Source organism: Antrostomus carolinensis, unplaced genomic scaffold (genome assembly GCF_000700745.2).
Source record: "Antrostomus carolinensis isolate BGI_N321 unplaced genomic scaffold, ASM70074v2 scaffold44435, whole genome shotgun sequence".
NCBI lineage: Eukaryota > Metazoa > Chordata > Aves > Caprimulgiformes > Caprimulgidae > Antrostomus > Antrostomus carolinensis.
In genome coordinates this window covers 6,544-19,107 of record NW_010317889.1, presented here as the reverse complement: position 1 = coordinate 19,107, position 12,564 = coordinate 6,544, and the positions used below count along the sequence as shown (strand labels likewise).

At 37.1% G+C, this 12,564-nt stretch overlaps 1 protein-coding gene across 1 annotated transcript in view; it reads right to left on the bottom strand.

Moving 5' to 3' along the window:
* The window catches only part of SLC49A4 (solute carrier family 49 member 4), a gene marked incomplete at both ends in the record, with an annotated part of 40,423 nt that extends 28,902 nt beyond the window's left edge, over positions 1 to 11,521 (bottom strand). Inside the window, one exon of the mRNA XM_029085138.1 lies at positions 11,428 to 11,521. Coding sequence (XP_028940971.1) covers positions 11,428 to 11,521 — 94 coding nt within the window. The remainder of the gene's footprint in view (positions 1 to 11,427) is intronic.
* Positions 11,522 to 12,564: the final 1,043 nt, after the last annotated feature.

The following is a 12,564-nucleotide window of genomic DNA, read 5'->3' as shown; positions in this document are numbered from 1 at the left end:
CCCCCCCCCCCCCCCCAAAAAAAAAAGTCCACATAGCCAGGATAGATTTCATTACGATTTGTTCATAAAGTGCCTCAGATAGACATCACCAAGGTATGGTCAGGCCTTCTTAATGTTTGTTAAACTGGGGTCTCCCCAATAAAATAAAATGAAATAGTTTTTAATAAATAAAAAGCACTATCTAAACAACGCTCCAGTGTAGTTTTCTGGAGGAGATGTTACATCAATCCCTTATGGTTACTCTCCAACCCAACGTACTTTGGACAAACCAAGGTAACCTTGTGTACTTCGGTATTTTCATTCTACTGATCTCACCACAATAAGGTATTCTCAATCTTATCCTAAATTGTTCCAGTATATTTGCAGAGCTATGCTGCATCCTCAGAAACAGCTGCAATTCAGTAGCAAGTGAGGTAACAATTGCAATATATACAGATTTTATTTTAGTGTTTCCTCTTGCTCTAAAGTTAATTTAATGCTTAAATTGTGGTTTTGTTATCATGTGCTAGGAAAACTGTGCTACCACAAAATAACCTTTATAGCTATAGGTGTCATACTAACACTTCTGTTCATTTATACCACTATGATAATACTGTTTTAATTCAAAAGCGTCTGCTCTATTGAAATCCTAAGGGCAAATAAAACTCACTAAAATCAGGAAAAAGTACAATAGTTCTTCTACAGTGCCTCTGGGCATGTAGAAACTTCATCTGGTAGAAGAAAAGTTTTGTAAAAAAAACCCCAAACAAACCACCAAACAAAACCCCCAATTTACATATTGTGAGAATTATACATACTCTTTTCATGTACTTACACTTCAGATTTAGATTATGTCTATCAAACTCCACCATCTGAATAAAGCTCTATAACTGACCTCTATACTCAAGGGAGAAACAGATGTTAATTTTACTTTGCAGATCCAAAGGGAGAAAGTAATATCATAATCCAGAATTTTAATTCTATCTTAGTTTTTCTGCAAGGAAGAGCCCATTTTTGTCTCTCCGTAGGTCTGTCCTTTTGGTGTTCTCCTGCCCTGTCCTGCCTGGTGTGCTGTCTGTTCCCACGGATTTGCTTTTCCATCAGCACTGTTGGCATTTACCAAGCTTGACACCATCATCCACGGCAGAGCATCTCTTATCTTCACATTGCTTAATTTTTCAAATCTAACATATTTGGGCTAATAAACACTATTTTCAGACTAAATTGCCACTGATATACAGACTACTACCTCAAATATCTCTGCGTAGGATAACAGCCTAAACCTTCTTTTATCTGTTTTTCAATCCTGGCTTGAATTAAGCTACTTTTTCCTGAGAAAAAGATTATTTGCTTTGTTCCTCTACACATCCTTAACTCATTTCCCTAGAGAGACAGGGACAAGAGATTCAAAATGCGATTCAGTGCATTTACTAACCTGCTACTCTGGGAGAAATATGTAGCAGCCATTCCACCTGACAGAGAAATACGAACACAACAGTACTGGTGGCTTTTTGCTGTTTGTCATCACTGTGCTAGATTTTGGTCTCACAGCCCATAGGAGTCTCCTCTTGTACACCATCGGTGCTAAAAATTGCTCCAACACTATGAGACATTTGTTTCTGTTACTCTCCAATTTTCTTCTCGTTTCTGCTACTGAAAAGGTGCAAAGAGCTTTTTTCCCTGTCACTATTTCAATTTCATTCTGCACAACAAGATTTCTCTTCCCTGAGAAAAGGGCTAACAAGATAACTTTAGCTCAGGACCCTACCCAGATGGAAAAATATTTTTCAGACTTATTATGCTAACAGAGTAATTTTAATCTGTTATTTATCCAGCTCTGCTCTGTTTTCAGATGCATTATTTATCCAATCATCATCTAATTATTATCATGTATCAAAAAGTAGAAACTTATTGAGTTCAAATAATAGAAAATAACACAAGAACAGAAGGCTTTTTAATCACAATCATGAAAGAGAAAATTGGAAAAAATGACACCAGAAATTCACCCCTGACTTACAAAATAACTGATGGCTGTCTAGCTTAAAGCAAAAGTGAGGAAGTAAACATCTACCCCAAATATCTTGTTTCTAACTATTTCAGAAGCCAGGTCAGGGACTCACTTAAAAATTTCAAGGTTTTTGCACACCTGACCTCTACGCTAACGAATTTTTGTGCTCTTCCAAACTTGTAACTTGCAGTAGAACACATGAGCCCTTTACAAAAAAAAAAAAACAACCAAAAAAACAACAAAAAAAAAACCAAACAAAAAAAAAATTGAGGACTGGTAGTAAATGCTAGTACGAAATATCATGTGCCAGAGCATCACAGTAATGGGTAAGTTACATAATTACACTATGTATATATACATATATATAACTATATATATATTAAAAAAAATATATAGACATATATACACACACACACCCCTCTTTGCACAAAAGAAAGATCATATTTGTTCCTAAGCTGGCCTCTGAATTGGAAGAAGATAGAACAAGTGTTAGTTCAAATATACAATAGAAATTAGAGAAGAAAAAATTATTGTACTATATCTTTTCCAAATTTTTGTCAAGTCACATTATAAATAACTTAAATTATACGGTTTTCATCACTCCTCTGAGAGAAGACTTTATATGAGTGTTAGGAAGTAACCTGGTTTATACCTGCTTTACTCGCTCCCTGCTGTCACTGTTGCAATATCCTAACAGGCAACAACAACAAAAAAAAACATATAAGGCTATAAATGCTGAAATTGCAATATCACTGAGCAAACTGGGTATGAAAAAAGTGAGATTATACAGGAAAAAGGTTTTAGTGATTGATGATAACACCATATAGTTAGGATGGGAAAGAGCTTCCATTTACAGTCAGCTTTATTTATTTTTTTCTCCCTATATGGGTTGAGACTTTTAATGCACAGTCACAATCCTGTCAGGTATTGGATTTGTTAAGCTATTTAAAAGCTGTGTGTTACATAAACATTTTCACTATGTAAAAAACCCAGACGTTTAGTGTTCCTACCACAGTATGTCTCATGTCTGGACTTAAGACAATTTTAAATGAAAGAAAATCTCATTAGTTTCCATACTGAGATGAAGAAACAAAGGCAACAGTAAAGGGAAAATTACTTACTCAAAAAATTACTTTTAATATAATGGATTTAAACCACAACGCTAAAAAAAGTCTCCAAAGCTCAGTTCCAAGATGTGTTAATTGAACTTGTTTCGGGTAGGTGAGGACTGGAGAAGTCATATCAGTATTTTAACACTAATTAAGAGAGTAGAAAAATCGTTTTCACCTTTTCTTTGCCAGGCAACACAGGGGAAGAGCAAGGCCACCAGCCCCAGCATTGCATTGCTCTGACTCTCCAAACACAGATTTTCTCTACCAGCCTCTGATGAGCCCCCGGTCAACTGAAAAATTAAGTTCCTGTGGCTCCGAGGAGGGAGCAGAACTCATCTCAAGAGCATTATGAAAACAAAGTTTTGGTGCAGTTTTTTTTTTCCTGAAACTTCTACCATGCTTTTCCTACTAGCTGCCATGAGAACCGACAACTTAGTCACTACCCAAACGTCTGCATAAATGCAATGAAAAAAAATTGGTAATTCAGGTTTGCTGCTGCTTGGCAAAGTGTGAGGAGCAACAAAGTCACTGAGAGTGCCAGCCTGCTATTGCACAAAGACAGCGCTGTAATGTGCTTTTTAGTCTGAAAATGTTTAATAAATTAATTGCTGATCCTAACAATTAACTTCTTTATCCAGAATCCCTTTTTTGTATTAACATTTTACAGAAGTGGACGGCTAATTTTTCTTTCACATGCCTGACATTTTCACTCATTGATAGAAGTGGATTGTTCAACTCCTGCTAATTTAGAAGACAAATAGGTTTATACAGTAATTAGCTCATTGTGGGAACTACTGGAAGCAAATGAAAGAGACCCTTCCACTGGAGGACTTCAGAGCACTTTTCAAGAGCTACTGAATTTAGCCTAACTACATGGCAACAAAGCAAGTAAACACCTCCTATTCTAGAGCTTCCACATTGATGTATGATGCAAGCTGCTTGCCCAGGAAAAGGAATATGAAAAGACATGAACTTATCCACATGATACATTAGAAGATTTATTATACCTCAGAGGGAACTGATACCAGTTTTGTAAAGCACCACCTCTGATTTTTCAAGTTACTAGAAAAGGATAGAGCTTTTCCTTTAGACTCACAAAAATAAGCACAACAAAAGAACCTTCTATTAAGGGGAACCTTTTCAGGTACTTTTTAAGGCAAAGATAGAATTAGGGAGGTCAAGTTCATGCTTTACAGCAATGCACTGCTACAGAGTATGGGAGAACCTGATGCAAATGCTGTCCTGTTCATAACACAAAGAGAGTGCAATAAGGCTCTATGTCTGGAAAAGGACTGGACAGAAAGATACCTTTGGGTAAAGCAATGAATTAATCTATTAAAAATAACATTCTGAAAGATGAGTTTCATGGAAATGTACTTCCTTTCAATATTTTCATTGAATTATATATTTATACTACAAAAGCTTCATGCCTTCTGGATATTCATGGATTGAGGTCATTAGCATTTTTTAGCTTGTTTTTCATGCACGCGACCATTGATATATGGAATAATTTAAAGTTGGTTTTCCCCATCAGTAAGAAAAATTATTAGAAGCAGAAAGCCTGAGTCACTCTGTGGTACATTATCTCCAGCAATAAAGTGAAAAAGAAAAGAGAAAAACTTTTGAAAATGCACTGTTGACCATTTTCATCAGGAACTGGGCTCTTGTCACCCACTGTACAAACTGTGGCCTCAGCACGTTCAGTCCCATCGTTATGGGAATGGACATGGAATGGACTGTAGCATCTCCCAGGCATCCCAGCCTCGTGACTCTTCTCCCACTCACAGAAAACAGCAAACACATTTGCAATGGCCTGAAAACCAGTGAGTTTTGGTTTTAAATTTAAAAGGATTGGAAATGCAGAGTTACTCCAGAACTATTATTACTGAGAACCTGCTGAGAGAGACAAGTATTTGCAAGGAGAGGAAGGGGCAGTCTCAGGCCAAGACCCTAACATCTCTGTCAGATGTCCTGAGAGAGGAAAGGGACAAGGCGGGCGTAGAGCGAGACCCCTGGCACTGCAGCGACAAATTCACTCACATCCTCACACCATGTTATTGTGCAGCCATCACAGCTGTCACACAGCTGAGAAGAGGGCTTTTTCACTTAAAGCTTTATCCAAGTTTGAAGGATGAGGGCACATGAAATCAAAGCTTCTTTTTGGCTTTTTTTTTTTATTATTATTAAAAGTTGGGGTTTTTTTGTTTTTCTTTTAAAGCTAACCCACTCCACAAACCCACTCTTAAAAGAAGACATCTTCAAAGCAACACTGACAGAGGACATGCTCATCAAATACAAACAGACCCAAAATAAACAGCATTGCTGTAAACATAAAGTAGGCAATTACATTACGGGCTAATGAGGCAAAACATACTGAAACAAGTTATCAGGGAAGGGGACCAGGACTGGCTGCTATCAGAGCTGCCATGGGAGAAAGCTGATGGAGATTACTTAGCACAGGATAGGTCTGTAGTAAAATCCTAAGTAGGATTTTTTTAGTAAAAGTGCAGGAACATACAGGAGATACAGCAAATTAGAGAATGGGATAAACAAGACCTATTTAAATGCTCCGACATAATTTTTCAATGACAGAGCAAGAGGATGTTTTGATTATAATGCAGAAACTTAGATATAAATTCAACATGAATTCCTCTTAAAGGACAAAAAGAATGAGTCACAAGACTAAGGCAAAGAGTTCAATATGATTAAAAAAATTAAAAGCTTCCTACAGTTGAAGATGACACCTGCCACTATATCAGATGGAGCTACATATCCCACAAAAAATATAAATTCTTTTTTCTTCCTGCACAGGCTTATACAAGCTGAGGCCTTGTAGAAAAGCTGTTCATTAAATATTACGACAATATCAAGCCGTTTCTGTTATTTCAGAATTTCCTTTAATATATCTACTGGATTTACATCTCTAAGAATTTACAGAGAGTGTGTAAATTGCGAATTCAGCAGTTACCTCTGTCACTGGGGGAGGCAGATGACACCTACAGTGCTGTGGCCAAAATCCAGCACAGGAGCAAGAGGGAAGAAACTGTCAAGCTGCCTCCTGTTTCCACTTAAGGCTGTTTCAGCTGCAGGAGAAGCCAATTTGGCTGCCACCGGCTGCCGGTGCATCACAGGACACACAGCTCAGGCAGAGGCAGAAGGGACCGCTGGGCAGCCAGAGGGACACTTAATCACCCGCCGAATCCACCGCTACCATCGACACAGAAGCAAAGCAGGAAAAATCATCACCACTTAGGAACAACTCACAGGACCTCTCACCTAAAATAACACCTTTGGGGCAGAAGTTAAAAAATAAAAACTGCATACAAGATGAAGCCAGTGAAGGTGATAAGAATGAGCTAGACCGTGAAGTTTCGGGTCTATAAAGATTAAATATTCCCCGTGAGAATAATGCCCACGAATAACCTGTTTCCTTTCTCCCCCCCTATTCATCTCTGGTTTTGATAGTATGGATTAACCCGACTCAGATTTCCCTCAGCACTGCAGCCAAAGCACAAACCAGCAAGTGCCATCAGCACCAGGCAAGTGCTCCATCTTAACATCCTCCTCCTACACTCACTGAGCTGCGGCGTACAAACAGGTCCATTTATTCATCTTTTTACTCCCAGAACCACACTTTAGATTAAATACTTTTTTCATTTCTCTTCTCCAATGAGTTAGGGAGTGCACAAAATGCATCATACTCTGTCTTTATTTTTTACAGGCAGATTCTTCTACCATCCTCTCCTAAAAGGCTCTTCTCATTTTCTGGGAGATTTTAATCCCTCTCCTCCACAGCTGCTCCAGTTTGGGGTGGTTTTTTGAGCACAGAAGCACGTTCAGTACTGCCAGTGAATATGAGAGTCCTAATATGTCCTTTCTTCACTGAATAACCTCTTCTGAAGTGTCCCTTTACATTTTCCATGCATGTGGATAGTGGCTCATGGTCATTTTAGGATCAGAAAAGACAAATAATGAGATGATCTCATGTAATTCTTTAGGATTTCAGGGATGAAAAAGGGAAAATGTAGAACTATTAAAGAATATATCTAAGAAGAATAAAATACTTGATACAAACTCAGTTGCACTTGCTAATAGAAACAAAATGTAACAAAGATGTGGTAAGAGTGAAATATAATAAATGGAAAAGTTAACATCAATATATTTAAGAGTAGGCAAAAAACCCCCAAAACTAAAAAGTGGTATTATTAAAGAAAAAGCCCTTTTACAGGAACTAGCAATTACTAGTGTGTCCCCCATAAATGACTTTGTAAATAAGCAGTCCTGCTTCCACTGTCATTCTCTATGTTATTGTTTTGCTGGTTTCCCAACAAATGTTTTAATGATACTTATTGCCAAGGAGCGCTCTCTCACTGCCATGACTCAAGGTCCTCAATAACTACTTCTCTGTTATGAAATCTAATGTGAAGGTCAAACCCTACCAGCCCACAGCATACTAAGTTCTAATAAATTGCTTAATTAATATATTCAATACAAATGACAAATTGTGTTACATCCTTTACTTCCATGTCTTTAATTATTCTGTCTTTCAAAACATTTTAAGAAGTCTTACATCACACAGTCAGTGTTAAAAGCCACAGAATACTGGCTGTGGGCTGATTTAATAATTTAGTTCCTTCTTTCTTATATGTTTCAGCTCGTATAAGCTGCATGTAAATCTATTCCTAAACACAGAATATGAGATAAACGTGAAGTGCTATGTAGGGGGGGAAAAAAAAAATAAATCTTGATTTTGTCTATAAAAAATATCACCTCCTAGTAACGTTATCATCCAGGAAAAAATAATCAAATTCTAAAAGAGTCCAGTGAAAATATTCCCTCAGCGCCAAGCAGCAGTCAAAAAGGAAAGGACAAAATGCAGGCAAAAAGCATTAGCTATACTCTTGTAATGTTCAGGGAAAGGAAGAAGGTACAAGTTCAGGAATGGCACAATTTGATATCGTCTTTTTTTTATGTTCTATATAATTTACACTAACTATGAACTGAAAAAAAATAGGTGGGGCAAATGAGGTTTTTATAACATTTAGAAAGGAACAATGGTTTGGGGTTTTATTTTTAAAAGTCAAATTCACTGTCACATGTCTGTCACATTTGACAAACCCAGAAGTGTGTGGTACATAAGAAAAGTTCTTTTTAAGCTCCTTGCCTGTATGATATACACATTCACCTCACAGGTTAATGGGCTGGGGAGGAAAGCAGGTGAGCAAAAGCATATGGGTAAGTGAGAGGGACTTTACTAGGAGATGCACAAGATAGCTCCTCAATCTCACATGCAAGTCCATACTTCCACATTCTCACCATGCAGTCTCACTTCAGCCTTCACTGAATTCATGCAGTTCTGGCATGGATTCCCAGTACAGTTTTAGGTCACACAGTCGCAGAAAATTCACCACAAGGAACAGCTGCTTCAGGAATCACATTCCAACGTGCAACCTGAATTTTCCTCCATACAAGTCACGCATATACAGGGGCATCAAATGAACTGAAAACAGAGGTTAAGGTTTAAAACACAACTCAGAACTGGAAATAGTCTTAGTCTGCTGTTACACGCAAGAGCCAAAAAAATAATTATAGACTAGAAAGGAGCTTAAGAACGCACTTGGATATTACAGGTCTGTGTGAGATAAGGAGCGTAAAGCAGTCAGGATTAAATGTCAGTCTTAACGGTTATTTCCTTGCGTTTGTGATTGCTCTGATAGGCAACGGGCTTTAGTAGTTCTCCTTAATGTTAAATTACAAGAGCTTAGGGAGTAGACAGAGCTACAAAGTAGAAAAAAAAACCCTGACAAACCCCATGAACATTCTTGTAATTTTATGTATCTTAACTCTGACATAATTGTCCCGTGGAAATCTTCAGTGTATTACTGCAGATTACCCAGGGACTGAAGGAATATATTACAAAACATGCAAAAGCATTTAAAGAAATTCCAGTTACACTGGCTTCTGAAATGCTCCAGTATTTGCTTGTGTGTGATCTTCTCCATCTCACTGGCTCTGTAATGTTTAAATTTACATATTAACACACAGACACATTCAGAGTAAGTGCATTGTTTAGTGCTCAGCCAGTTGTTGCTAATGCATTAAGCAGTAATGCTCATCTCAAAAATACTATTTTATTTGATATCATGCTTCAAGTAATAGATGAAAATTGGCCTTCAGTCCTAGCCCTCAAAACAATGCAGGTTACCTGGTGTAACATCACACAGTGTGTACATTTACAATGTCTGAAGAAATCTTCACTGAAAACCATTCTTTTACTGTAATTCTTCAAAATTGTCCCCCACACACTTTTTTTTTAATCCTTTTGAGTAGGCTAAGTAAACAAATTTATCAATTTCAGCTGGAGATGATGTATATTTTCACAGCATGAATAAACAAAATTAGTAACCTTTTCCATCAGGATTCTGCTCATGCTCTTTTTTTTTTTTTTGCCTACAAGGTTTTCAATGAAACATATCATTGTATTTTATACATCTCATCAGACTCTATATAGTCTGATGACTATAGCCTTTCTTTCTCTAGTTAAAGAAGCTGTTCTTTGAATGTTTCTCCTTAGGCATTTATTTCATTGTTCTCCTAGGTCTCCTCACTGCAGTTACACTGGAAAACCTTGTTTAAAGGGGATCAGAACATGTGGAAACTGTCCTGCCTACTCCCCAAATGATACCTCACATCTAAATCTCATGTGGGAATTTCTTCTCAGGTTCTTACAGTCTGCATCCTTGCTTTGGTAAAGCCTAGGACAGCAAAAGTCTTTTGGCATAAAACATAAATGAAAAGCTACATAAGACACGACATTTCATTCCATTTAAGCCATCTAGCTCATTTAAAAGATATATATATTTAATCCAAGATTGGTCAAAACAGATGAACTAGATGTTGAGCATCTTTTAACATCCTGAGAAAAGGTAAAACAAGGGCACAATTAGGATGGCTCTTCCTGGACACCTTAACAGTACATTTTCACCCTAAAATGGCCACTGTGGACAGTAGCACAATACAGTTAGTTCAGCCTCCCCTCCTCACAAAGTCCTTGAATACCACATCGAAATGGGCAACACTGGGCAACTAACATCAGTAGCATCCTGGCTTTCCTTATACACTCACTAAGCACTGAAATTGCATCCCCTCTACTCACCACATTGCACTTCATTTACTAAGCCAGTCATTACATACTAGCTACTTACTCTGAATCAGGGCTAATTTTACAATCAATGCATTTATTACATTCTCAGTCCTCTCTCTGAACATATTCCTTTGTTTTATCCATGGTACCCAGCCATCTGCCTTCACATCAAACATTTTCTTTCTCAAAGGTTTTCAAGATAATTTTCAGGGTAAGTAATACTATGGGGGAAGGGAAAAAAAAAAAAAAGAACTTGCTGAAATAATACAAAGACTGCCTAGAAGCTGACTGGAATTCAAGGGGGGAAAAAAACCCAAAAAACCAAACAGAACAAAACAACAAACCAGCAACAACGAAACCCAACAAATAAAAACCTTCTATAAATAAGTTATTTGCCTAGTGCTTACATATTATGCAACCATAACTAGCGACAAGCTAGTGCTACCACTGTTTTTAAAGAAGCAGAAAAATGTAGTAATGCCTGTACTCCTCCATCCTTCAGCATGAGAGGCAAAAGAAAGTGATCCATATTCCCTGGCTGTACAAAATGAGTGCGACTCCTGCAATTACCGAGGAGTCCCAGGTTCAGGATACATCGATAAGACAATTGCATTGTTTGGATTGCGTGATTTTTAGGAAGCAATGTGTCTCTATCACATACTCTAAAATTGCATGGGCACAGAAGGCATTCATTTCAACTACAAAGAAAGTACGGGAGTATTTTGCAATGCAGACTGGAAGAGACTACATGAAAAAGGCCATTTTGTGTAAATCCCATACATCCAATATGATAAACATGAACTAATTATTTAACATTTGCATACAAATGACATATTTTTGGTTTTTGTGGCATGGTTCCCTGTGTGATGTTGGGCCAGTTTCTGAACATCTCTAAATCTCCGCTTCCTTGTTTGCACAGCAGATTAGTATTAGTTATGCAGGATGGGGTGAGGCTTAATTAACACAAGTTTGTAAAGGCCTTTCTGATCTTCAGATACTATGTAGAAGAAGGACTAGAAAAAATCCACTTAAGAAGCAAAGAAGGATGTAAGCCTACGTCTACCCAACAAACATTTGGCATATCAAATTCATACAGAAAATACTAGCATTTCTTTGCAGTAGCAGCAAATTTACATTAGCAGAAAGTATAATATATATATATTAAAAATAACTAATTCACTTACTTCTTCCTAATTTCTAGGTCTGAAACTGGAACACATCTCAGGCCAGCTCCCAGTACCATGAGGGATGATGTTAGTAACACAGTTACCCTCAGACCTAAGATGAAAAAAACAACAGTATTTTACAAGTCAGCAATGTTGCAAAAAAAAAAAAAAAAAAAAAAAAAGCCTAAATATATATATTTACATACAGTCTCACAGAAGTAATGCATATATCTTTAAATCATAAACACTTTGGTGCTGATATGAATTACAAATACATTATGAAACCCTGTGTTATTTTCTATACTTATACTCCAGAATTACAAAGACTTAACACTTGGCATACTGTTGCGCAGAACTTTACCCAAAATCTTACAGGCATTCTTGGAAGTGAAAATTCATAATAAAAGTATGATCAAAATGTACAATACTCCCTTTAGAATTAGAAGCATCAGGGAATATGCTCCAGTGTGTGATCTGAAATCTACGTAGATTCAAAGAAAAATCTGGACTTGCACATTCTTTTCCAACCACTTAATGAACACAGACACATAACTGTTATTGTTTTCCCTCGTAATGCAGACATGCATTTCATCCTGAAGAAACAACTATTTATTCAGGGGAAAAAAGTGCAAGTATTTTTTTGCAATCCTTGCAATTAGGCCAGGTTTTTGCTGCGCTCAGCTCAAATTGTCAGAGGTTGTAAATATAGTACATTAGAAAAAAGCTACATTTGACCTATTCCTTGAATATGTTTTCTTCCTCATACTGCGATTCTCGACTGAGAAGCACTTAGATTAGAAACATCTTTATGTTACTGCTGCAATTCCTTTAGTCAGCAGTTTACTTGCTGCTGCTCCGGTGTTTCCATCAGCAGCAAACAGAAAGAGAACAGTGAGAGCTGAGGGGCTTAACCTCCCAAATCTTGTAAAACACCAAAATCATAAACATGCACAATTAAAAACTGATGATACAGTCTGTAACTGTAAAGTCATAAAACTTGAAACAACTCCACAACAACAAACAGAAAATAAAGGACTTCCATGTTCTTAGCAGAACATAATAAAAACAATTAAAAGATGACAAATATGCAGTGTCTCTAATATTTACATTAAACTAGTAACTACCCAAAACACAGACAGAAAAAGAACAAATCCC